Consider the following 27,171-nt stretch of genomic DNA (forward strand, 5'->3'; position numbering starts at 1 on the left):
CAAAAATCCTGAATAAAATACTGGCAAACCGAATCCAGCACCACATCAAAAAGCTTATCCACCACAATCAAGTCAGCTTCATCTCTGGGATGCAAGGCTGGTTCAACATATACAAATCAATAAATGTAATCCATCACATAAACAGAACAAATGACAAACACCACACAATTACCTCAATAGATGCAGAAAAGGCCTCCAATAAAATTCAACACCTCTTAATGCTAAAAACTCTCAATAAACTAGGTACTGATAGAATTTCTCTCAAAATAATAAGAGCTATTTATGACAAACCCACAGCCAATATCATACTGAATGGGCAAAAGCTGGAAACATTCCCGTTGAAAACTGGTACTAAACAAGGATGTCACCCTCTCTCACCACTCCTATTCAATGTAGTATTGGACGTTCTGGCCAGGGCAATCAGGCAAGAGAAAGAAATAAAGGGTATTCAAATAGGAAAAGAGGAAGTCAAATTGTCTCTGTTTGCAGATAACATGATTGTATATTTAGAAAACCCCGTCGTCTCAGTCCCAATTCTTAAGCTGATAAGCAACTACAGCAAAGTCTTGGGATAAAAAATCAGTGTGCAAAAATCACAAGCATTCCTATACACCAATAATAGACAAACAGCCAAATCATGCGTGAACTCTCCCATTCACAATCACTACACAGACAATAAAATACCTAGCAATACAGCTAACAAGAGAAGTGAAGGACACCTTCAAGGAGAACTACAAACTACTGGTCAAGGAAATAAGAGGACACAAACAAATGGAAAAACATTCCATGCTCATGGATAGGAAGAATCAATATCGTGAAAATGGCCATACTGCCCAAATTAATTTATAGATTCAATGCTATCCCCATCAAGCTACCACTGACTTTCTCCACAGAACTGGAAAAATCTACTTTAAATTTCATATGGAACCAAAAAAACAACCCATATAGCCAAGACAATGCTAAGCAAAAACCACAAAGCTGGAGGCATCACACTACCTGACTTCAAACTATGTTACAAGGCTACAGTAACCAAAACAGCATGGTACTGGTACCAAAACAGAACAGAATAGGGGCTTCGGAAATCACACCACACATCTACAACCATCTGATCTTTGACAAACCTGACAAAAACAAGCAATGGGGAAAGGATTCCCTATTTAATAAATAGTGTTGGGAAAACTGGCTAGCCATAGGCAGAAAACAAACTGGACCCCTTCCTTACACCTTATACAAAAATTCACTCAAGATGGATTAATGACTTAAATGTAAGACCTAAAACCATAAAAACCCTAGAAGAAAACGTAGGCAATACCATTCAGGACATAGGCATGGGCAAAGATGGCTAAAACACCAGAAGCAATGGCAACAAGAGCGAAAATTGACAAATGGGATCTAATTAAACTAAAGAGCTTCTGCAGAGCAAAAGAAACTATTATCCAAATGAACAGGCAAGGAGGATGGTTGGTTGTGGCCAGCGAGGCTGAAGAAGCCGGGACGCGGGTCTCTGGGCCTTGGGAACCGAGCCTGTACTCACCTCCGCCCCTTCTCCCCGCCGCTGTCCGCAGCCATGGCTCTACGCTACCCTATGGCCGTGGGCCTCAACAAGGGCCACAAGGTGACCAAGAACGTGAGCAAGCCCAGGCACAGCCGCCGCCGCGGGCGTCTGACGAAACACACCAAGTTCGTGCGGGACATGATTCGGGAGGTGTGTGGCTTTGCCCCGTTCGAGCGGCGCGCCATGGAGTTACTGAAGGACAAAGGGGCCCTCAAGTTTATCAAGAAAAGGATGGGGACGTACATCCGCGCCAAGAGGAAGCGGGAGGAGCTGAGCAACGTATTGGCCTGGCTGCTATGAGGAAAGCTGCTGCCAAGAAAGACTGAGCCCCTCCCCTGGCTTCTCCCTGAAATAAAGAACAGCTTGACAGGGAAAAAAAAAAAATGAACAGGCAACCTACAGAATGGGAGAAAATTTTTGCAATCTATCCATCTGACAAAGGGCTAATATCCACAATCTACAAGAAACTTAAATTTACAAGAAAAAACAATCCCATCACAAAGTGGGCAAAGGATATGAACAGACACTTCTCAAAAGACGACATTTATGCAGCCAACAGACACATGAAAAAAGCTCATCATCACTGGTCATTAGAGAAATGCAAATCAAAACCATAATGAGATGCCATCTCACACCTGTTAGAATGGTGATCATTAAAAAGTCAGGAAATAACAGATGCTGGAGAGGATGTGGAGAAATAGGAACACTTTTACACTGTTAGTGGGAGTGTAAATTAGTTCAACCACTGTGGAAGACAGTGTGGTGATTCCTCAAGGATCTAGAACCAGAAATACCATTTGACCCAGCAATCCCATTACTGGGTATATACTCAAAGCATTATAAATCATTCTACTATAAAGACACATGCACATGTATGTTTATTGCAGCCTTGTTCACAATAGCAAAGACTTGGAACCAACCCAAATGCCCACCAATGATAGACTGGATAAAGAAAATCTGGCACATAAATACCATGGAATACTACGCAGCCATAAAAAAGGATGAGTTCATGTCCTTTGAAGGGAACCATCATTCTCAGGAAACTAACACAGAAACAGAAAACCAAATACCACATGTTCTCACTCATAAGTGAGAATTGAACAATGAGAACACATGGACACAGGGAGGGCAACATCACACACTTGGGCCTGTCAGGTGGTGGGTGGGGGTGGGTGGGGCTGGGGAGGGATAGCATTAGGAGAAATACCTAATGTAGATGATGGGTTGATGGGTGCAGCAAGCCACCATGGCACATGTATACCTACGTAACAAACCTGCACATTCTGCACATGTAGCCCAGAACTTAAAGTATGATAATGAAAAAAATGCATTTTAATTTAAAAGCAATGAGAGCAAAGAAAATGATGACAACCAAAAACTGCAAAATGAGATGTTTAACTAAATTGAAATGTTATCAGTACTCATAGTAGATGTAAGTAGATTAATTCTTCTAAAAACAAAAATTACAGATTGGATTTTTTTTCATCCAGCAAAAATAAGAAATGGACAAATTCACAATCATAGTTTGAGATTTTCATACAACTCTATAAGAAACTGGTATAGATCAAATAGACAAAAAAATAGAAGGGATATAGAAACTTTTAATAAATTATGTTTGATTTAATATATAAAACTTTGCTCAAAACAGATAACAAATTTTTTTCAATCATACACAGACCATTTTCCAGAGAGATAATTCTAAATCAAAGGAATGTGAAAGAAAAAAAATCATAAAGTTTATGTTCTCTGACGGGTTATTTAAATTAGAAACCAGCAATAAACAGGTAGCCACATAAAACCTAACAAGCTTAGAAATTTCAAAATGTACTTCTAAACAACTTATGAAATAAAGAGTAAGTCATGATGGAAATTCTAAATACTTCTTGCTGAATGACTATAAACATATTAGTACTTTTAATGGCAAAATCCACGATTACTTATGTACCAACACAAGGATTAGAAAGCCCCTAGAAAATCAATAATTATCTGTCTTAAGTAGGAGCAGTAATTCCTTTCCCTTCAGCAGTGATTGGTCCAGGGTGGGCACATGATCCAGCTCTTAGCCAATGAGAGGTCAAGGGAAACCTGTTTATTATTATTATTATTATTATTAAGATAGAGTCATGAGGTAAAAGCCTTTTATCCCACCTTTTCCTTCCTGTTTTTGTCAGTGCCCTGTGACCAAATGATGTGTGGCACTGCAGCCACTGTTTTGGGCAATGAGTTTAAAGACAAAGTCAACTACTGCCGGAGATCCCAGAGCAGAAAGATGAGAAGGGCCTGGATTCTTGGACACACTGAGCCCCTAGATGCCCACCTTCAGATGTTTTGCTATAAAAGATGATATTTCTTCTTTGCTTAAGCCGCTGTCAGACACACTGTCACTTGCAGTTGAAAATATAATGAATGCCATCACATTCCCAGTGCCATATTCCTCAGATTACCTTCTGAGAAGGAAACTAAAGCTAGCAAACCCTTGAAGGTACAGGGATCAGCATTACAGCTGAGGTGTCTGGACTTTTCCTGGGAGGGAAATGTGTTCAGCAGATCCTCCCATCTCCAATGTGCCAACATCTACCGATGATACTTACCTCTCCCTTGCTTTACATCCTACCATGGCTCCCCATTGCTCTTAGGACAGAGTCCAAACTCCTCACTTATGGGCCTGTAATATCTGGCTCCTGCTGGCCCCCTGGCATCACTAGTGACGCTTTCTACTTCATACTTAGATTCCAGCCAGACCAAGCTACTTTTAGTTCTCGAATACCCTATCTCACTTCTAGGCCTCTGCATTTGCTAATTTCTCTCCCATTTCCTCTGGCTCTCTCTTCATCCTTCAGGCCTCATCTCAAATGTTGTCTCCTCCAAAAGGCCTTCCTTGGTGTCTAGGCTGGATTCTGTAACCCCTTGGGGCGCCCATTGTGCCTTGCGATTTCTCTTATTAAACACTTATTGAACTGGATTGTGATTGTTTTCATAACTGCTCTGCACTATGCTGCTTCCAGCTCTCTTTCCTAACTTCTGGCCCTGATTACCAAATGTGAGCTTAGGCTCATGGCCAGATTCTTGGCTGTAGACTCAAAGACAACTGCTTCCCATAGACCTATCCATCACTTTTTTGCAGTCACATCTGCAGTTGGATGTGCTTGGTTTCTCAATGTGGTGACTTTTATCCTTTAAGTCCTCTTCTGGGCTTCACTTTCTCACTCCTCTCAATTATGGGAGGTCTAGTCCCTGTAGTAAATCTCTTATCCTAGAGGCTCACAGTAACTCTGCTCCCCTGACTGATACACAATCCAGAGCAGACACTGTCTCCTGGTTTTGGAAATGGAGACATGACCCAGAACCCCATCCAGACAATTCTACCCCACCCCATTCACAGTGATTGGTTCAGGCATGCACATATTACCCAATCCTCGTCAATGAGATCCTGCCTTAGGATTTTTGTTGGAAAGCCAGAGCAGTCTTTCCGCTGTGGTTTCTGAGCCAGTTGTTTGGAAGCCTGGAGCAACTGGCAATTTCTTGCCATAATGTAGAAAGGCCTACTGGAGGATGAGGCCAACAGAGAGGAAAGCAGGATGAAGAAAGGGAGAGGTGCAGATTCCATGTGACATTGCTGAGTGCCTGCATCCAGCTTTGCCTGAAGCTAATCTTACCTCTAGGCTTATTATAGCTCAATTCAGTCATAGTTGGTTTTTTGCACCATCTAGTCAAAAGAGCCTGGCCAATGTGTGAACAATAACTATCTGTTAAATAAATGAATCTCAAATTGACTGTGGCTATTTAGGGTTTTTTTTTTTTAATTTGTTTAATCCATTGTTTTCTTTTTAGAAGAAAAAAAAATTAGAGGGTCAGTGTTATATAAAAAATGAATCCTAGATAGAATCCTAGGAAGGGATTTTAATCATCATTTAATCCCATACTTTTTATAATTACAGATAGGGAAATTGAGGCTCAAAGAGGGTATCTAACCTGCCAGGATCACATGGCCAGGTAGAGAATGTATAATCTGAATATGTTCATAAGGAAACATCAGACAAATGCAAAATGAGCATTAATCTTTCTTTAAAAACAAAAAGGTGGTAGGTAGGGTGAGAGTATTCCAGTATTTTTCAAAAATGTCAATGCCATATAAAACCAAAGGCTATGAAATATTCCAGATTAAAGGAGACTAAGGAGACATGAAAACCAAATGTAATATATGACCCTAAACTGGATTCTGTACTGAAGGGGAAAAAAACACACACCTTTAGGACATTATTGGATCAATTAACAAAATATGAATATAAAAAATTTTAGCTATGTTAAATTAATTTTAGCAATGTTAAGTTTGGTAAAATTTATCAAAATGCAGTCAAGATCACTCAGCAAGCCTGAATAAGCCAAATCCTATCCGCAAAAACATTAGACCCAAAGGATTTAAAATTTGATCAAACTTGTAAAGAACAGGTGATCTCTATTTTATATCAATTTTTTCATGGAATAAAGAAATAGAAAAAGATAAGTGTCTTAGTCGGTTTATGCTACCACAACAGAGCACCTGAGACTGGGTAATTTACAAAGAATAGAAGTGGATTTCTCATAGTTATAGGGGCTTATAAGTCCAAGACCAAAGCACCAGCAGGTTCAGAGTCCAGTGAGGGCTGCTCCCTGCTTCAAATGGTGTCCTCTTGCTGCATCTTTGAGAAGGGCACAAATAAAAGGTGAATGCTGTGTCCTGACAAGGCAAAAAGAGATGAAATGAACACTGTGTCCTCACATGGTGGAAGGGCAAAAAAAGCACTAGGATGCTTCCATCATCCTCTTTTATAAGAGCGCTAATTCATTCATGAAGGAAGATCTTTCATGACTTAATCACTTCCAAAAGGCCCCTCCTCTTAATACTATCACAGTGAGTATTAGGTTCCAACATACGAGTTTAGAAGGGGCACCTACATTTAAACCATAGCAATAAGCAATTTGTTTTTCATGTTTAAAATAACTGATATCAAAATGGGCATGGGCAGTTTAAGGAAAGAAAATTACAGACCAATCTCACTAATTAACATAGATGTAGAAAAAAAAAATTTTTTTTTGAGATGGAATCTCACTCGTCACCCAGGCTGGAGTGCAGTAGCACAATCTCGGCTCGCTGCAACCTCCGCCTCTGGGTTCAGGTGATTCTCCTGCCTCACCCTCCCGAGCAGCTGGGATTATAGGTGCACACCACCACGCCCAGCTAATATTTTGTATTTGCAGTAAAGACAGGGTTTCATCATGTTTCCCAGGCTTGTTTTGAACTCCTGACCTCAAGTGATCCACCCACTTTGACCTCCCAAAGTGCTGGGATTACAGGCGTGAGCCACCACACCCAGCCAGATGTAGAAAATTCTAAATAAAATACTGACAAGTCATTTTGGGAGTGTGTTAAAGATAATAAAGCATAACCAAGGAACTTCCCTATCCTGTTAGTAGATCATAAATTCTGAAGGGCTATTTGAAAACACCTAGAGGAATTTAAAGGACTCATACTTTTTGGCACAATTCTAAGTACATACCTCAGAAACACTCTTGCACACATATATATGGAGACATGTACAGGAATGTTACATCGTTCTTACTAGCCAAAAAGGGGGCCTAAATGTTCATCGATGAGAAAAATAAGTTGTGTCATGTTCATACCATATAATAGTTAAAATGAATGTGCTAGAGCTATGTCTTTCAACATAGATAAAACTTTAAAGCGGTGATCCCCAACCTTTTTGGCACCAGGGACCAGTTTCATAGAAGACAATTTTTCCATAGAATTGCGGGGTGGAGGTGGTTTGGAATGAAACTGTTCCACCTCAGATCAGGCATTTGAGTTTCAGAAGGAGCATGCAACCTAGATCCCTCACATCCACAGTTCACAATACGGTTCTCATGCTCCTATGAGAATCTAATACCACCACTAATCTGACAGGAGATGGGGGGGAGCTCAGGCTGTAATGCTCACTCACCAGCCACTCATCTCCTGCTGTGTGGCCCAGTTCCTAACAGGCTACGGACTGGTACTGGTCCATGGCCCAGGAGCTGGGAACCCCTTCTTGAAAGTATAAAATCAAGTAAAAAAAAAGCTGCAGAATTGTCTTTGTCTTCTCAGGCTGTCATAACAAATAACATAGACTGGGTGGCTTAAATAACAGATTTATTTCTCATGGTTTTGAAGGCTAGAAGCTCAAGGATCAGTGCAGCAGCTGATTCAGCATCTGGTTCAGGCCCTCTTCCTTCCTGGACAGCTGCCTTCCAGCTATATTATCACTCACATGGCTGAATGAAAGAAGGATCAAATCTCTCATGTCTTTTCTTATAAGGGCACTAATCTCCATTCATGGGGGCTCTCCCTAATCACCTTCAAAAGGCCCCACAGCCAAATGCTATCACATTGGAGATTAGGGCTTAAACATTATTAACTTGGGAGTAGGGGGACATAAACATTCAGCCCATACAAAAAGGATGCATATATGATAAAGCAAAAAAGCATCCATAAACATGGGTAAACATGTACATGTGTATGAAACATGTCAGACTGATACTGAATTTGTGTTCAAGATTAAAGAGGTCATTTGCAAGAGATATACCCTTGCTTTAACTGTATCTATAAGAGTTAATCTTTCCATAAAATCTGAAGTAAATATAAGATTAAAACTGATGAAGCTGAATGTTGGGTGTATGAGGTTTATTGTCTGCATGCTTGAAATATTTCACAGCAATTTAATTACACTTTTAAAAAACTAGTCCAAGATATTTTCCAAAAGGAACTCTCCTCTCTATGACTCTCTTAATCATTAGATTTTTTAAAACCATTCAAAAGGTGTAATGCCCTGAAAGGTTTTTAATCAGGCCTCAACATTGTATTAAATGAGTGGTGAGACTAAAGATTCTGTATTCTGATTGAATACTCGGTCCTCTTTCTCAAAGCACTGAAGCCATCTGCTTTAAAAGAGAAAAAGTACTCTTTTAGCACTATTAACCCACGTAATGTATCTTCAGACTAGGTACCCTGAGTAGTTAGTGGTGATTTCTGGTGATTTGGGGAAAGGAGTCAGCTACTAAAATAATTATGAAAAGTATGCTTCCGTTTTGAAAGTAGTTGAAGCAGGAAGAGAATCTATTTCTTCCCTGGGTAGAAATATAACAAGAATTTTAAGAGCTTTGACAGTTTCAGTCCCCATTAAAGCAATTGAAAAAGTTAGCTAATTGCTTTCTTCTTCAGGAACTGGCGCTAGGTTATTTAGATCACATCCCTCACTGAGAACAACAAAAAATACTGGATAACTTTAAAAAAGGAAAAAAAAAAAAAACTCTCTAAAAGCATAAGCAAGCTGATAAGTAAGCAATGACCAAACCTCGGGGAAAAGGAGATGCTAGAGAAGCAAATTGAGCCAATGCCTTTGTTAAGGGTATTGGCAACTCTCCCAGAAATGAACTTTTGTTTTGGCAGACTTGATTGAGCAAAAGGTTCAGAAATCAATACCTAGACTCCTAAGTTGGGAGTCTAAGAGACAACATTAAAATAGGATTTTTTTCCTCTGTGCTGAAAAGAGCAGAAAGAATCAGCACCAATTTGCCCTGGGGAAATTGTGACCACAGACTGGCCTTGGGTACATATGTAGCCCAGGTTCATATCACCTGTGTGAGCCAAACTCTCACCTATGAATTCAACTTGAAGTGCCTCAAGATTAGCAGTGCCCAACGATTGCAACACACACACACACACGCGCGCACGTACACAATTCCTTTCTAGAGAAAGTTACCTTTATTCTAAGCCTCAAGTTGTGTCTAACTTTGAGCACAATAAGCACATTCAAAAATAATGAACCTCATAAAAGAATGAGTCCATGAGTGAAAAACCAAATATCAGAAACAAATATTTTAGAAACTGGAATTATCAAATATAAACAAAAGGAAAAGCTATGTTTACTATGTCTAAAGAAATAAAGAATATGCTTTAAAATATCTGCAGGGATTGGTAAACTATATAAAGCAATCTAGCCGATTTGAAAAATCAATAGAACATTTAGAAATAAAGACTACAGTAAGTTTCAATGGTTGGCTAAGTAGAAAATTAGATATAGCTAAGGGAAGAATTGAATTGGTCAAAAGGAGTGTTGGACTATAAAACAGGAGAAGTAATGAAAATCATAGAAGCTATATTAAGTAAATAGAATGATATTTTAAGTGGTCTGACATATATTTAATCAGAGTCTCAGGAATGAGAGAGGGAATGGAATACAGGCAATCTTTGAAAAGATTGTGATGAGAATTTTGCTGAAGTGATCAAAGATTCAAGCTCAGCAAAACCCAAGCAAGATAAATAAAAAGAAATTCATACTTATTCTGTCATAGGAAACTATAGAACAAAAAAGACAAAAAAAAAAGTTATAAAAGTAAGCAGACTTTAAGAGATAAAGATTTCCTTCTAAGGAAGAGCAAGTAGAGATTAATAACTTTTCAGTAGTAACAATGAAAGCCAGAAGACAGTGGAATGCCATATTAAGCACACTGAAAGAAAATAGCTGCCTAACAAGAATACCATATTCATCAAAAGACGAATTTCAAGAATATCAATGAAATAAAGCATCAGCATATCACTATCAGACTCCCAAAAGGACATTTTACAGGATGTACTTAAAAAGAAAGATACCTCAGGTGGAGGGTCCAAGGAATGAAGGCAGGAAAAGTGATAAGCATGTGAGTAGACCTTAGTGAATACTGACCATACAAACAATAATGCTAGTGACTTGAGTGATTTTAAAAGATGACAGAATTTAAACAGCAGCAAAAGCACATTAGCCAGGAGGGATGTAAAGAGAGTTAAAGTGCTCTAAATCTCGTGTGTAATTCAGGAGGATGGAAAACTAGTTGTAAGCTTTAGACTGCAGTAAGTTTGCTTGTTTAGACTGCAGTAAGTTTGCTTGTTTTCACTTATTGAATAATCACTAAAAGAATAGGAATGGAATATATAACTTCCCAACTAGGAAAGAAGGAAAACAAAATTATACAAAATAGTCAATATGTTTAAAAGAACAATAGAATGACTATAGTTAACATTAGCCAATTGTGTATTTCAAAATAGCTAGAAGAGAATAATTTGAATACTCCTAGAATAAAGAAAAGAAATATTTAAAGTCATGGATGTCATGATTATCCTAATTATATACAAATATACCAAATTATTGCATGTATCCTGAAAATATGTACATCTAATATCAATTTTTTAAATTAAATAAAAATAAAAGACAACAAGAACGGGAAAAGAAAAGCACAAACCAGGCAGGACAAAATACAATTAAAAAAAAAAACAGAACACTGCACTGCTTTGAAAATGAATAAACTACTGCCACATGGAAAAAAATGGGCTCATCACACAAACATAACATTGAGGGGAAAAAAAACAAAGTCATGCAAAACATGATTCTATTTATCCATTTAAAAACAGGCTATGTAGGAAAACCTAGATAGGTAGTAAACCTACAATGGATAGCATAGAAATTATCACCAAAAGCAGTGGTGAGACAGAAGAATAGGGTCTTCTGGGGTATGTGTGTTCAATTCTTCATGGCAGCAATCTGGGTGTTTGCTTTATAATGATATATTAAGCTGCACCCTTTTTTGAATTTTGTGTGTGTTGCATTTCAAAAATAGTTTGAAACAAAGTTAACCAAGTAGTTTGATTACCCTGCCTCCTAATTTCAGCTTACCTTCAACAGTGTTTGCTTCTTTCCCTCCACAGACCATTTTCCACGGAGTCGTGCTCCTCGGCAGCTTCCTGATGTACTTTCTGGTATCCCTCCTGTACAATGCCACCTGTGTCACCTGCAACAGCCCCACCAATCCCTATTGGGTGATGGAAGGCCAGCTGTCAAACCCCACTTTCTACCTCGTCTGCTTTCTCACACCAGTTGTTGCTCTTCTCCCAAGGTTTGAGCACTGGGGCTGTGTTTCTTTCCTAAAATTACCAATCTCCCTTTAATAAGATATTTTTAAAACCCAAGAGTCAGGAGTTTGGCTTCTGCTGGGATCCTTGAGGCTACTGTTTCAGAAACAGAGAGGTGGGACAGAAAGAACGATGAATGACCAAGGAGGCAAATAACATGGACTGTGGTCCCAGGTTAGCCACAAAGTAGCGAAGTCACCAAATCAGTGTGACCTCCGTTGTGACATCTATAAAATGGGAGTATCAATTCCTACCCTCCTGCCTTACAAATATTTTTGTGTGATAAGGAATTATTTTGAGAAGCTCTATGGTCCTTTTTTGTATTAGTCCAGGAGTCTCATACTCAAATGCCTACAAGGACAGGCCAGCAAGTTCAGCAAGCCAGATGGAGTACAGACACTAGAAGAAAGAGCTTCTCAGCTTCTATCATGGACAGAAGGAAAGATCAAGTCAAACATTTCAGAGCTTCAGAGTTTTCCCAGAAATTCAAATTTTGCATGAAATTGCCAACATTTAAGTATTATTCAAATTTGTTTAAACACACACTTTCCATACAAGACCTGCATTAGACAAATTATCCATGCCCAGGGACTATGTCAGATATTTCCAAGTTAAACCCTCTACAGTAAATGTACCTTTTCCAGAAAAAATAGCAAGAGCAACTATAAATGCCTTGACTTTCCTTGGAGCTCACTCTTGACATAGGCTCTCCCATCTAGTCTCTCATTTTGTTTTTGCCATGAGCTAAGTGTTGGGCAGAGCTATGGCTCTAGTACCCCGCTCATGGTACGGCTGAAGTACCAAGAGGGACCAGAATGTGTTCACAGGCCTACCACGGATCACAGTGGGAGCTAGGTTCTCCCAACTCAAAGGCCGGTGTTCTATTCTGCAGCCCACACTCTCTAGTCAAAGCAGTGAACTTGACAATGATGTGCCCACAGGCAAGACTTAGCCTCTTTCCATCCCTAGGATCTCACCACTCTGAACATCGCAATCAAGCCATTTTATCATTTTAAGCGATAGCAAATAGACAATTATACAAAACTTTTTTTATCCCAAAATTAGATACCCATCAACAGGCCTTACTTCCTTTAATAAGTTTGGTGGTTTGCTTAACCTAGTTTCTCTCGCCCCTAGGTTCTCTTGCCCCCAAGTTCTCTTGTCTTCTAACTTTATGTTCTCTCCATAAACAGCAATAACTGTCATGGATTTAAAAATTATTTTTAGCAGACGACTCTTCATCATAAATTCCCAGCCCAGACCTCTTTTATGAATTCCAGACACATCTTTCTAGCTACCTATTCATCACCTCCACTGGGCATATTAAGTCTGAGGAAACTGGGAGACATTTCTAATTGAATTCGTGATTCCACCCTCTATCACCAGCACCACCCCAGAAATCTGGGTATCTCTCCAAAGTTTCTTTCAGCAAATGCTACCCACTTAGGACAAAGGCAGGCCCCGAGGAATTATTCTTGACATCACCTGCTAACCCACACCCACGTCTAGCCTTTCACCAAGTACTGACAGTTCTATCCACTATGTATTTCTCAAACTCATCTATTTCCATTTCTACGGCCACTGCTACCAATAGACTATTACCCTTTCACCCCAAATTATTTCAGTAGTCTCCTATTAGATCTTACTCTTGTCCATTATCGTTGGCTCAAAGTGTGATGTCACCTATTTATAACCCTCCAAGGGCTTCCCAAGACCTCTGCAGTAAAGCACAAAAACCATAAACCTGGCCCACAATTCCTGCCTGCTCCGCTTGTGCCAACCCCTCCTGGGTCATATTCCCCTACTCTTATCACCACTCCCCAAGCTTCAGCCATCGTGCCTAGGTTTTGATTCCCATCCCCTTGGCATGGCTACCTCCTATGCATCCTGCAGTTTTCAGCTTTAAAAGGTTACTCTGTGTAAACCTTTCCCCAAGCCACCACCTTCCTCCTCCATTCATTTTTTCAGCAAATACTTTTCAAGTCCCCACAATGGGCCAGGCCCCCAAAGGATTAAGCCATGAACACAAAAGACAAGCTTTTTGCTGTCATGTAACATGTGAATATAGTTATAAATGGGGGGGGGGGCATTTCCTCAAGGAAGAAACATTTAAGGGCTGATAGGGTATGGGTTTGAGAAATACATAGCGGGTGGAACTGTCAGCACTTCCTTGAGGAAGAAACACTTAATTTTAGTGATCAGGTGTTTGACACTCTCATTGCCTTCTCCATTTATAACTATATTCACATGTTACATGACAGCAAGGACCTTGTCTTTCCTGTTCATGGCTTAATCCCTTGGGGGCCTGGCCCGTTGTGGGAACTTGAAAAGCATTTGTTGAATAAACCAATAGAGGAGGAAGGCAGTGGCTCAAGGAAAAGGTTTACACTACGGAAATTCCAGTTTTGAAGCAAAAAGTCAAATATTTCCTGGGACACATACATGGCCTTACTACCTCACTGGGTGAGATGTGAGAGAATGAAAACAATTTATCTGGTTCCATGAGATCTACTATAATTTTCAGAAATCTCTTGCCCACTGGCAGAGGTTGGCTGGGCAGGGGTGGGAGGGTCACCCTGCAGCTTTTAGACATAGTGGAAGAATAGGAGCCTTCCTGCTTGTAAGACTTCAAACAAAAAATTTTTAAAGACTATCTTTGGGAATGACCTTAGATGTCCTCCAGGCCAGATAGATTACTTTTTAGATAAGGCAATGGACATCTGGAAAGTGGATGTGAGTTGCCCACTGCCACAGCTTTTGTATATTTTCTCCATACACTGCATAGTTTTATTCACATTCTTACCCCTTTCCTTGCCTACACTTTGAACAGAGAGAAGATTCTAGACACAGATAAAGACTTCCAATTCCAGGCGGGGCACAGTGGCTCACGCCTGTAATCCCAGCACTTTGGGAGGCCGAGGTGGGTGGATCACAAGGTCAGGAGATCGAGACCATCCTGGCTAACACGGTGAAACCCCATCTCTACTAAAAAAATAAATTAAAAAATTAGCCGGGCATGGTGGTGGATGCCTGTAGTCCCAGCTACTCAGGAGGCTGAGGCAGGAGAATGGCGTGAACCCGGGAGGCGGAGCTTGCAGTGAGCTGAGATTGCACCACTGCACTCCAGCCTGGTGACAAAGCGAGACTCCATCTCAAAAACAAAAAAAGACTTCCAATTCCAGAGTCTACTACAGACTGTATGCAGCTTGGCAGGGGTATAAAAACCTTGAGTCAGTCAACAAGGAGATCTGTTAACATCTCAGGAGACTTTGGGAATCTCACCTCACCTCTTGGGGCCCCTATTTCTTTATCTGGCAAATTGTGGTAATAGGATGACACTGTCAAGTCAGCAAGGCCCACAGATTCAAGAAAAGAATGTGGATTCTAAAACTATTTTAAAATCATCAAGTTTTACAAAGGCTTAACATGACACAGCAATTAAATTTGCCTATATTGGAGTAGCCCAGAGAAATAGAATGGACTGCTTTGTGCATGGCAAATAAGAGACAAGTCTTTGGATTCAGAGTGTGTGGTTCTGACCATAGCTCAACCACTGTGTGGCTGTGAACAAATGATTAAATCTCTCAGTCCCTCAGTTTCCTTATCTGTACTCAGAGGCAAACGAAAGTAATAACCGCATGAGATTGTTGGGAAAATAAAATGAGTTAATAATGCATAAAGCACTTAGAATAGTCCTGGTGTATAATAAATGTTAACTGTTATGTTTGTTGTTATTTTTTTGTTGAGCTACCAAGACTAGAGGTGCCCAGGCATGGATTTAATAGCTAGGAGTGCAGTAAAGAGGATCTTGCCCTGGGCAGGGAGCTGGATTCTAAAGATCATCTTTTAATGCTGAAGTTTATGAAGTAATGGAAATCAGAAATATCTTTATTCTGTTATTTCCCACCAGATACTTTTTCCTGTCTCTACAAGGAACCTATGGGAAGTCCCTAATCTCAAAAGCTCAGAAAATTGACAAACTGCCCCCAGACAAAAGAAACCTGGAAATCCAGAGTTGGAGAAACAGACAGCGGGCTGCCCCTGTCCCCGAAGTGGCTCGACCCACCCACCACCCAGTGTCATCTATCGCAGGACAGGACTTCAGTACCAGCACCCCAAAGAGCTCTAACCCTCCCAAGAGGAAGCACATCGAAGAGTCAGTGCTCCATGAACAGAGATGCGGCACAGAGCGCATGAGGTATGACTCATGCTCAGGGGACTCCTCAGCTCAACTCTCATCCGGGGAGCACCTGCTGGGGCCTAATAGGACAATGGCCAACTCAAGAGGACAGACTGATATGTCCCGGTGCTCAAAGAGGGGCAGCCATCGCCGATCCCAGAGTTCACTGACCATATGAGGAGCTGCAGAAATCCATACAAACTCAACAGAGGCCACTCAATCACTGGCCCACGTAACCCTTGACCCCTTCCTTTTCATAGAGGAAACAACGTGCCAGTCTTATTCTTTTTTTCTCCAACAACCTTGACTTCCATGGAGGAAGCACTGTCCCCAAGGGGTTTGACACAAAGACTGGAAACCCAGTCGGCCTTTAGTTTTCTGCTGCTGCCAGGCAGCACATTTTGCAAACAGTTTGGAGAAGGAGGTTGTTTTTGTTGCACTGAGTTCTCAAATTGGTTTAGCCCAAAGCTATTCTTCTGACCCTCTAGATAAGTGTAGCCTACAACCCAATGCAACTGGGCCATAAGTTTCCAAGATTCCAAGAAGTGTATCAACCCAGGCAATATCTCAGGATATGGAAGTCTCTGGGCTTCTTTACCCCTCAGTGCCCAGAGTTAAAGTTTCATAAGAGACTTGTGCACATAAGGGCTTCATCTCGAGTGTATTGTGGTGACGGCCTAGTTGGGATTAACATCCCTTCCATGCACAGCGAGTTGGTTCTGCCTTTTGTCTGTAAGCCAAAGAAAAGCCACGTCTAAAAAGCTACTACTAAAAGCCAGAAAGAAAAGTGGATTTGAACTCAGTGTCACAGACTCTTCTGAGGGTTGTAGGGTCACAGCTAGTGTAAGAGGCATGAAGAATAGACATGCAAAAGGGAACAGGTGAACCAGAGACCCCTGTTTTGACTGACAGGCCATATGTCCCACCATCTGGGGAATCTGACAAGAGGACATAGGTGGCACTCTTTTTTAAAAAAGCTATTTATTGTATTTATTTTTAAATAAAACTGCCCATCCTCATTCAGCTCTTAGAACAAAAGAAAAAAAACCTGTAAATCGGGAGATATAAGCACATCTGCACCCAGAATAGGCCCATATGATAAAGCAACCCTGAGCTTAAACAATGACATTTTCAAGGGTAGAGCTCATATGAAACCCCACTCAGCTTATTCCAGAACACCACCCTCTGGAAGACACTGGCCTGCTTCAGTTAGAGGAGTCAGAGGAAGTGTCACTTCACAGGGAAAAGGAGGATTATATAGACTTCCTATCCCTAGAGGTTATGTCAAATATATAAAAGAGCTCGAAACAGTGTTAAAAGAATGAACAGTAGAATTTTAATAGGCTGTCAAGAGAAGCCAGGTCTGCTGTGAGAAAGTATAGCCTAACCCTAGTCTTGTAAAATAAGCCAGAAAGGGTACTGAGCCGCCTTAAGCTAGTACCTATATAGAAGGCAAAAAGGACAGAAATAGATGCAATAAGTGTGGCGAGTCTTTGAGCCTATGAGTCATGCCATCAGCCATAAGTTGACCTATCACTCGAGAACCTCCTCAGCAAAGATGTTAGAAAACATTCAATCAAGTTGGCAAATGGCACAGGGAGCTGGCCTTCTGACCATCTTCCTGACAAACCTGGACTGGAAGGGCCATTTGCAGCACCGTCCTGGAGCCAATATACTGTTTCACTGCCTCTGCTACATAATGATGTCAGCACTAGCCAGCTGCTGGGTATTTGGAGGAATCCTGCATGAGGATTGCCCACGAAGGGACAGGTACACATACCAGGCAAAGTGGTGATGATGTGAATTGTTCCCAGTAAGGGGACTGAGTGAAAACTTGGATCTCAGGCACCCCAATGTTTTCCCCAAACAATTTCTGGCTACTACTAAAAGCCAGAAAGAACAGAACAGTGGCCTCAGGAGATCTGAGTTTGAATTCTTGCTCTGCCTCCATTCTCTCTAGGATGCAGGCAGCTTGAAGCAGGATGCCACACCTGCAAGTTGGTTAGAATTGCCTTTCTTCCCAGGCTTGACATAGGTATTAAGTCAAAATTACATGAAACCCAGTGGTAAAAAGCCTCTGAAAGCTGTAACACCTTCAGTAATAACAAAGGGATTTTTATTTCAGAGCTAAGGGGAAAAGAGATTGAGAAGTTGAAAAAAATAATGTCTGATTCTTTTCCTAAGTTCCAAACTATAGCCAGCATTTTGATGCTGCTGTTTTTCTTGTATGACCAACCATCCCAGTTTGCCTGGGACTTTCTCATTTTTAAGAGTCCCAAATCCTAGGAAACTGGAGCAACTGATACAACTGGTCACCTACTCTTGCCCCTCTGTAAATCAAGCCAGCTGTGACCGTCCAATGTGCCATCTTACAGGGAAAAGTTATAACAACTATTCCCCTATAACATAATGCTAATGATTGTACTTAGTACATTTTTATACTTTTATTATGTTTTACTGATTGGAAATATGTCATCCTTTATTAAAAATAAATGTGGTTTTTCATAGTTGCCTGTCAACCTAAGTTCATATTATTACTCTTTTATATCATTATCACTAGTTCTGAGGACTTTCTCATCCCCCCGTCCTCTTCTGCATTCATTCATTTATTCATTCATTCATGTATCTGTCCAATAAATTTCTGTTAAGCCCCTACTAGATGCCTGAAAATGTGCGAGGTGCTGTGAGGAGCTCAATCTGTCTTTGAGAAGCTCACATATTTGTCGAGAATCCAACGCCGCCAACCCCCACTGAAAGTATAGAGTATCAGGAACATATTCAGCTATTGGACCCAACATGAAAGTATGACAAATCAAAAGGGCTGTAAGAATTAGAAGCAGTACATGCAGTCTAGAACTCTAACCTGGCTACTACTCTCCTCCTGGAAGCCCAGCACCAACCTCAAATCAAGACTGATTTGGTCCAGCACCAACCTCAAATCGAGACTGATTTGGGTGACTCTTTTTATTCAATCAGTATCAACTAAGTGCCTGTTGGACATAGCACTGTGATAGGCAGCAAGGATAAAATAAGGAAGAAAAACAGGCCCAGTTCCTGCCCTTAAAATTCCTAATCTAGAAAGCAAGACAGATAATATTAAGGAAGTCAGTCAATGTGATATTACATACTATGAGAGGAAGCAAGAATGGAGATGAAGGGAGAGGAAGGGTTCCCAGGATAGTCAGAGAAGCTTTCTCCAAGGAGACGACATTTCAGCTGAGACCTCAATCATGAGAACAAGACAGCAAAGAAGGGCCCTTTCAGAGAGTTAAATACAAAAGCCCCAAAGAAGAGGTTGTGGTATTTAAGGAAAAGGAAGGAGGATGATGTGGCTAGAAGCCAATGAGACAGAGGATGTGCTACAGGATCACGTTAGTAGTAACGACTGTATTTGCTTGCTGTGTGCTAGGTGATGGTCTAAGCATACATCATCATGGAAACCTCACAGCAGCTTTATAAGGTAAGGGTAGTTACTCTCCCCTATTTCAGTTAGCTTCTGCTGCATAACAAACCACCCCACAACTTGGTAAATTAATGCAGCAATCATTTCTGTGACCATGATGCTGTGTGTAGGCAACTTACACTGGACTCCTCCAGGACATCTCACCTTTGCTCCACACAGCATCAGCTGAACTTGCTTCTGTCTGGGACCTTGGCTGGTATGGCTGGGATCTCTCTCCATGTGATGTCTCATCCTCAAGGAGGCCGGCCTGGCCTTGTCACATAGCAGCAACACTTGGAGTGAGAACAGAAGCTGCAAAGCCTTTGAGATGTAAGCTCAAACTCACAAATCATCACTGCCCACCACATTCTATGGAAGCAAGTCCCAAGGCCAGCCCAGTTTCAAGGGTATAGGAAAATACATTCCACTTTTAATGAGAAGAGCTGTAAGTAAACTTGAGGCCATTTGAAATCTACCACATCCTCATTCTCAGAAGGTAAAGCTGATGTGTTATAAACATATCACAGTCATACAATTAACGAGCAGCGAGGTAGCATTCTAATCTGTGGAGTCTGAAACCAGAGGGTGTACTCTTGTTTTTGAATTGGAGTTTTACTCTTTCACCCAGGCTAGAGTGCGGTGGCACAATCTCAGCTCACTGCAACCTCTGCCTCCCGGGTTCAGGCGATTCTCTTGCCTCAGCCTCCCAAGTAGCTGGGATTACAGATGCCTGCCATCACACCCACCTAATTTTTTTTTTTTTTTTTTTTTTTTTTTTTGGTAGAGACAAGGTTTTGCCATGTTGGCCAGGCTGATCTCAAACTCCTGACCTCAGGTGATCCACCTGCCTCAGCCTCCCAAAGTGCTGGGATTATATGTGTGAGCCACCGCACCTGGCTGAGGCTGTACTTTTGATCACAGGGCTACAAAACTGCAAGATGAAGCTGGAGGGCAGGTGGGGACCAGATCACAGAGAACCAGAATTCATGCCTGCATTGCCCTAACATATCTCCCCCTGAGTTGGGCACCCAGCCAGACCTTCCCATGGGCATGGAGAGCCCCCCAGGAGAAGTCAGTCACCTGGGAGGATGAATCCTCCCAGGTACCCAAAAAAGAGAACCCCCAAAGGAGCCTGGGACCCAGGCAGGATTCCACTGATAAACGAGGTGGGGCCTATGAGCTGGGGCAATGCCCTGAGCAGGCAGGCCTTTTGAGGGCACTACCAGAGGAGTGCTGCCCAGCCAAAACTTCAGGACACCCACAATGAGATTGTGGACATTTTCAGACAGGAGCCAAGTCCAGGAGTCTTTTTGTTGGAAGGTGTTCTGGTGCCACCTAGTATCGGTGGAGGAGGTGCCTCACTGGGAGTTCTTCCTGTATCAGGAGCAGGGGAAACAGGACTGAGGGTGGCAGGTTGGGTGAGGAGCGTATGGGGGGATGAAGCCAGGAGTCAGAGGCTAGGTTTCAAGTTTGGGTCTACCAGCAGTTTCTATGATGCCTCTGGACAAATCCTGTCACTAGGTTTCAACCTGTTTCCTCAAACTCTCGAGGTGGGAACCAGACTGGTTCTAACATGCTGTGATTCTTGAAGCTATGTGGGGAGGCTGGTTACAGGGTGGGAATGACCTCCAGTATATTCAAGTCCTTGTGATTTACTGTTTTGCAGCTATCTCTCTCTGCCTCCCTCCCCTCCCCACCACACAGACACATAGACACACAGACACACACACACACACACACACACACACACCCCCAGTGGAAAAATCCCTTGAGGGAGGGACCCTGGACTTATTCCCTGCTGTGTTTCCAGTGCTTGGCACATGGCAGTGCCCAGGAATACTGTGATTGTTGCTACTGAAGAAAATCGTAAGTGAGGGCTGCTCTCAGACAGAGGTAAAGGGGAGATAATGGGTTGGACCCCTATGCCTTTTTGAGGTCCTGGGTTGCCTTTTTCAGATTAATGGCTATTGAGAAGCTGCAAATACCTGATGAGGGCTCAGGGCAGCTGCCCTCCCCAACTGTCAGGAGGGAAACCGAAGCCAGAACACCTCTTTTCCTCATGCAGGCCCTGAAGTATGCTAAGGAGTGGGGAAGAGGAGCTTTCACCTCCTGTAACCTCCAACACCTGTGCTCACACCCCCCCCCAACAAAACATAATTGCTTACTATGTAATTGAAACACCAAGACAAGTCTCTAGTGCCCCTGTCCAAGCACTGCCCTGCCTGGAAGCCCCTCCTCTGTGGATATGCAGACTGCCACAGTCCCTCCCCTGACGCTTAGTAGGTCTGTGAGAAGGGCCAACTCCTCACAGGTCAGGCCTATGGAAAAGCAAGCCCAGGTGCCACAGGGACCAAGACCACCTGGGATACGGCAGGATCCTCAGAGCCTGGGGAAAGCAAATGTGTGCTTCTCTTCTGGTCTGAAGACCCCAGAACAGCACAGGGAGGCTGGCTGGGCAGGTACCTGACTTTGGGGAAAAGGTTTTTCTCCAATATTAAGAGCTCTTCCTATCCCAGCTAACCTATGTGCCCACAAGACAAGGGGAAAGATATTCCTGCACGTAAAATGTCACTATTTCATGCAGATCATGAAACTCAAGAGATAGGCAGATGTGACTGGGGTCGCCCAGCAATTTGGAGGCAAAGCTGGGACTACAATTGAGGTCTCCTGACGCCCCTCAACAAGGGCTCTTCAACAATCTCATCAGAGCTGAGCAGGCAATTCTTTCCAAGGCTGTTTGAATGTTTAAAAATACAAAGATTTGCCCAAAAAGGTAAAATAAAAAAGTATTAGGCTGCATGGCAGGGGACTTAGTATATATGTTTGACAAGAAGATCTTTCCAGAACTCCTCATATCACCTTGTTTGCAGAGGGCAGCCTGGAATTGAAGGATGGCCTACATTAGTAAGAAGGCACCTCTCAGTGTTCTCTTTTCTCATCTGCAGAGGCAGAACTGAATTCCAAAGCACCACCAACTGTTGCTTCTGAGCCCTTAAGATGACCTTACCTTCTTCCCACAGGAAAAAAAAATGCATATTTATAAGCATTTGTTCTTTTTACTGGATGTCCAAGACAAATGTGTAAAGAGATGCACACATTTTGCTTTCCCCAGTTACAGCAGACTGGTATGTTGGACAGTGAGGGTTTCCTTTTAAGAAGGAAATCCAAGACCTGCTTAACATCTTAACATCTGCTAGGCTTCTAGACAAGCCCTCCTCTTAAAGAGCAAGGAATAGCGCTCCAGAGAGATGTGAACTTACCTGAGGCTGAGTCACCTCTTTTAATCTCAGTTACCCCCAATAAGCCTGCCTGTTGGCCAGAAGAGAGTGATTTAGAAGGTCTGTTTCATGTTGAAATGAACTTCTGGGATACCACTCAATGGAGACTTTTACCAAATGGACCCGTTGATGCTTTCCCAAGTAGGAAGTGCCCAGGAATACTGTGATTGTTGCTACAGAAGAAAATCATAAGTGAGGGCTGCTCTCAGAGACAGATGTAAAGGGGAGATACACCTTTTCGGGGTCCTGGGTTGCCTTTTTCAGGTTTGTGGCTATTAAGAAGCTGCAAATACCTGATAAGGGTCCAGGGCATCATCCTCCTGGCCCCACCATCAGTCAAACTGGCTCAAGATAATCAGAGGACATCGTTCAGATCATGGTTTTAATGAACATCATGACCTAATGTGAGATTCTGTCTTGGTAACTCATCTATTTTATCAGCTGTTTAGAGTACTTCATCCTGGAGAAGGAGCAGGAGTGAGAGGTCTCAGGGTAGAGTAGGAGGCCATGGTGGGGAGATAATCACCTTCGGCCAGAAGACTCCATGTAAGTGGCTGCCTGCACATCAGACTGCTGCTGATACAACAGGATAAACAGGGAATATACCTCCTTTCCTTGTTCCCTGCAAATGCTAATGTGTTTTCCCATTTGGCTTCCTTGTTCCATTTTATAGATGGGCAACCTGAGCTTGATACCTTTCCCAAAGTCAACAGACAAGTATGTGGCTGAGAGCCAAGATTCAAGCTCAAGTTGCCCAACTTCAGGGTCCAAAATATCACCGACTAGGCAACCCTCCTTCTATAGCGTAGTGAAAGAAACTCTGGCTGAATTTAGAGTCAAGAGATCTGGGCTCCCAGATCTGCAAATTTCTTGTGAGACTTCTCTCCTCCTCTTCTTCTCCTTTAAAATGAGGGGGTTAGCCTAGAGGACTTCTTAGGGTTCCAAATTTTTCTGAATTAATGGATCTCATATTCAGTTTACACTTAAATGGCCTTGAAGCTTTCTCTCAAGCTATCAATAAGAAATCTTTTTTTTTTTTTTTTAAAGTAGACGTGTTAGAAGCCAGACTGATCCAGCTCCTGAAAAGGATAATTAAAGCCACCAGTAAGTCAACTGAAAACGTGCTGACTGGCTAAGCATTAGCAAATCACAAATACAGATTGTGGATGGGAGAAGCAGACAGGGTAAGCAGGTGGTAAGAAAGGAATCTGAAGGATATTAAGATAACTCCCAAAGTAAATAAGTTAAAAATCACAAATTCATGCCCCAATTCCTGAACCAGGTGCTCCCTCAGCCACCATCACCTGACTTGGACCCACCTCACCAAGCCCAGAGCCCATGCTCATGGGAACCTTGCAGGGACCCTTACACACTGTTGACATTCTGAACAAATTTTGTACTTTGCAACCTCTGTGCTTTTGCTGTAGCCATTTTCTTTCCCTAGAATGCCTGCTCAAAGCCCAAATCTCAAATTCAGACCTCTAAAGACCACTTTCTCTATAAAGCTATCCCTACTCACTGAACTTCCAAAGTTCTTTGTACATCACTGTGGAACCTAATACAGACAGGCTTCTAGTTACTCATGTCTATGTTGGGTTTTTTTAGTCATTCCTGCTAGAATGTCAGAGCCTGAAGTCACAGGTCATGAATGATTCAACCTTAGGTCTTTCCAAGGCTAGCACCAGGCCTTGGCCAATGATAGTAGTGGACTAGTTCATAAAAATGTTCTCTCATCTACTCCTGACCACAAAACCAGGAGGCAGAGACGTGGAGAGACCTTTCCCCCACCCCGACTTTCCCCATACCAGGTGGTCTCTTATCTGGGCCTCCCCTTCTTTTCCCCAAAAGACCAGATGATGGTCAAAATTCTAGGAAAATCGATGGTTCTGATCTATGAGGCATGGCCCAGGCAGTTGCTGAAACTTCCCAGCTCCTTCCCTCCCAGCTTCCGCACAGGCACACAGTCCACAAACACTGACAGAGAGCCGAGAGAAGGATTGGCGCCCTGGAAGACATGTTGACATTGGCCCAGCTCTAATTACAGCTCTAACAGCCAGAGCCATGCCTGGTAGACAAACCAAACCAGAGGCACATTAATTTCTGCCCCAGCTGGCTCCCATCATGGGACGGCTCACATCGGCGTGCTCGAAGGGGCCCTGCCCGAACCTCTGTTGCTGGAGGAATGCACCCAGCCCTGACTCTCTCATTTTTAATTAGAAGTTCCCATTAAAACCACTACAGCAATGAGACACACACCAGGCAGCATACTTCAGGACAATTAGCACACTCCTCAGGTGGCTAAAATGGCCTGGCCCTGGCCTGGGGCCGACATAATTGCACCAGAACATACAGCCTACCAGGAGGTTGCCATTTTAAGTGGAAAGAAACAATTAGTCACACAGTCTATTGGGCAGTTAGATCTGTAGGAAATTACTCAGTATACATAATTTAAAAGTTTGCCATGGGTTAAGATAGACAGAAATCATCCCTTGCCTATGGCTAACTGGGACCATAAGCAAATTTCTTTCCCTGTCCCCCGCCCCCATCCCATTAATGCTTCATGTGTTTGTGTGCAGGCACCCACTGCGCAAAGCAAATTTATTGTAATTATGTGTCTGGATCACTGGAGACATGAACATTCCATTCCTGCAATGTAGAAAATAATTAGTGGGGCAAAAGAGGGTCTGGAACCCTCATCTACCTTGCTGCTCCATGCTGAATCCCCAGGCCACTAATTAAAACATGCCCCTAAGATAGCTCCTGGCTGAGTCTTCCTGGTGATACTGAGCAGTAAATAAGATGAACAAATCAGAAGACCAGAGAGACCCCTCTGAGCACCAGGAGAGCTGCAGAAAGCAACCCCAAGGCTCCCTTGGCTCTATTTGAAGCCACACTCTCAGTTTCCACATGTACAAGTATGTTGTCCACACTTGATCACCCCTCTCCAGTTCTCATTGCTAAACCACTGCACCTTCTGCAGGCCAGTGGTGCTGCTATAATTAATATTCAACTGGCATTTCCACTGCGCACTCAAAGCCTGTTCTTTCAGCCTTTTCAAATCCAATTCAGACCAAAGTAATCTTTGCCCTCTCATCTTGGTTCAGGCAGCAGCGATTGATAGGATTGCAGATTATGGTTTATTAGCATTTATTGAGCAGCAAAGGAGCCCTGCACGACAGTGGTTGTCACTAGGTCTCTGACTCCCAAACTAAAATTAACAAGCCAGAAGGACGGAAATACTGGGCAGGAAAGAGGCCAGTTCAGGGAGTTTGTTTTTTTTGTTTAGTTTTGTTTTCTTGAGATGAAGTCTCGCTCTGTCACCCAGGCTGGAGTGTAGGGGCATGATCTCAGCTCACTGCAAGCTCCACCTCCCAGGTTCACGCCATTCTCCTGCCTCAGCCTCCTGAGTAGCTGGAACCACAGGCGCCCGCCACCACGCCCAGCTAATTTTTTGTATTTTTAGTAGAGATGGGGTTTCACCATGTTAGTTAGGATGGTCTCGATCTCCTGACCTCATGAACTGCCCACCTCGGCCTCCCAAAGTGCTGGGATTACAGGCGTGAGCCACTGCGGCCAGTCAGGGAGAAGTTTTATGATTTTTCATTCAAGACTCTAGATGGAGTGGAGGGTTATAAGGCTTTGAAGAAAGGGGCAGCCTGGCTAAGAGGAGGCATCCACTGTTAGGTCATTCACTTTCCAGTCTCCAGTCACCCTTCAGACTTCTCTATCTGTGGATCTAGGGGTGGTGGAAAAGGGTAAGGAAGTCTCAATTCAAGTCCTGGGCTAATCCAGTGCGTGATCTTGAGCCAATTACTTTCCCTGTTGGGGACTCGGCTCATTTTCAAAATGGGAGTTAATGGGACCAGTTGTATTCAGTTGTATTAAACCTAGCTCTGCAAAACCCCCGGAGAGATGTGAGCAACTGTGAGTGACTGCAGTGGGGAAGGCACCAGGTTTGAGAGGCTGTAGACAGACCCGGAGCCAGAAAACAAGATGTGGAATTTGATTGGGGGCTTAAATACAGGGGGAGAGTCCAGTAGCAGTGAGATGGACAGGAGAACTACCTTACATACAATCCAGTAGCAGCGAAATGGACAGGAGAACTGCCTTACATACAGTCCAGTGGCCACGAGATGGACAGGAAAACCACCTTACATACAGTCCAATGCTGGTAGGCTGGGCAGAAGAACCGCAATCACTTGCAAAATGCATGCAGTTTCTATAGCATTTTCACTTAACACTTCCCCTAACAATCTCCACCTAGCAAACTTCATTCAACCCAAAACTTGGGGCCTCAATCCCCTGTATGGCCTGTGTTCCACAGGTGAGCCGGTAGCTCAGATGTTCCTCATAGACAAGAACGAATCTCCACGTTGACCACTCCCAGACTCTCAAGCTCAGAAGACACATTTGGGTGTGTCTCCCATTCAGGGTCATTCTCGGGGCATGCTTAAGTTTATTGCTTTCAGGTGTGTTTTCCATTCACAGGGTGCAAAGGGTCACGCTTCCTTCCCTACATCACCAAAGCTGCTTTCATCCTACCTGTTTCACATCCTACCTGTTTCACATACCTATGATTTTGTGTAAAGAAAATTCTTCATTTTAATCTGTAGGACACAAGTTTGAAGCCACCAGATGATCTCTAAAATCCTCCACACCTCTAGAGTCTATAAAGTAGTAAGAACTGAAAACATGTAAGGAATCCACCGTGCTAGTACAGAAGCAGTTGTATATTTTGAAAGGCCAGAGACATGAGAG

At 42.6% G+C, this 27,171-nt stretch overlaps 1 protein-coding gene and 1 pseudogene across 2 annotated transcripts in view; both read left to right on the plus strand.

The window, feature by feature from the left end:
* The window catches only part of ATP10B (ATPase, class V, type 10B), a 288,008-nt gene extending 269,800 nt beyond the window's left edge, over positions 1-18,208 (plus strand). The window contains exons 25-26 of the mRNA XM_011966668.1: positions 11,310-11,497; positions 15,424-18,208. Coding sequence (XP_011822058.1) covers positions 11,310-11,497; positions 15,424-15,871 — 636 coding nt within the window. The 3' untranslated portion in view covers positions 15,872-18,208. The remainder of the gene's footprint in view (positions 1-11,309; positions 11,498-15,423) is intronic.
* On the plus strand, positions 1,458-1,939 carry LOC105529506 (annotated as a pseudogene). The gene has a single exon (XR_001004521.1). The product of XR_001004521.1 is annotated as a 60S ribosomal protein L36 pseudogene (transcript).
* Positions 18,209-27,171: the final 8,963 nt, after the last annotated feature.

This window comes from Mandrillus leucophaeus, unplaced genomic scaffold (genome assembly GCF_000951045.1).
Source record: "Mandrillus leucophaeus isolate KB7577 unplaced genomic scaffold, Mleu.le_1.0 Scaffold77, whole genome shotgun sequence".
NCBI classification, from domain to species: Eukaryota; Metazoa; Chordata; class Mammalia; order Primates; family Cercopithecidae; genus Mandrillus; species Mandrillus leucophaeus.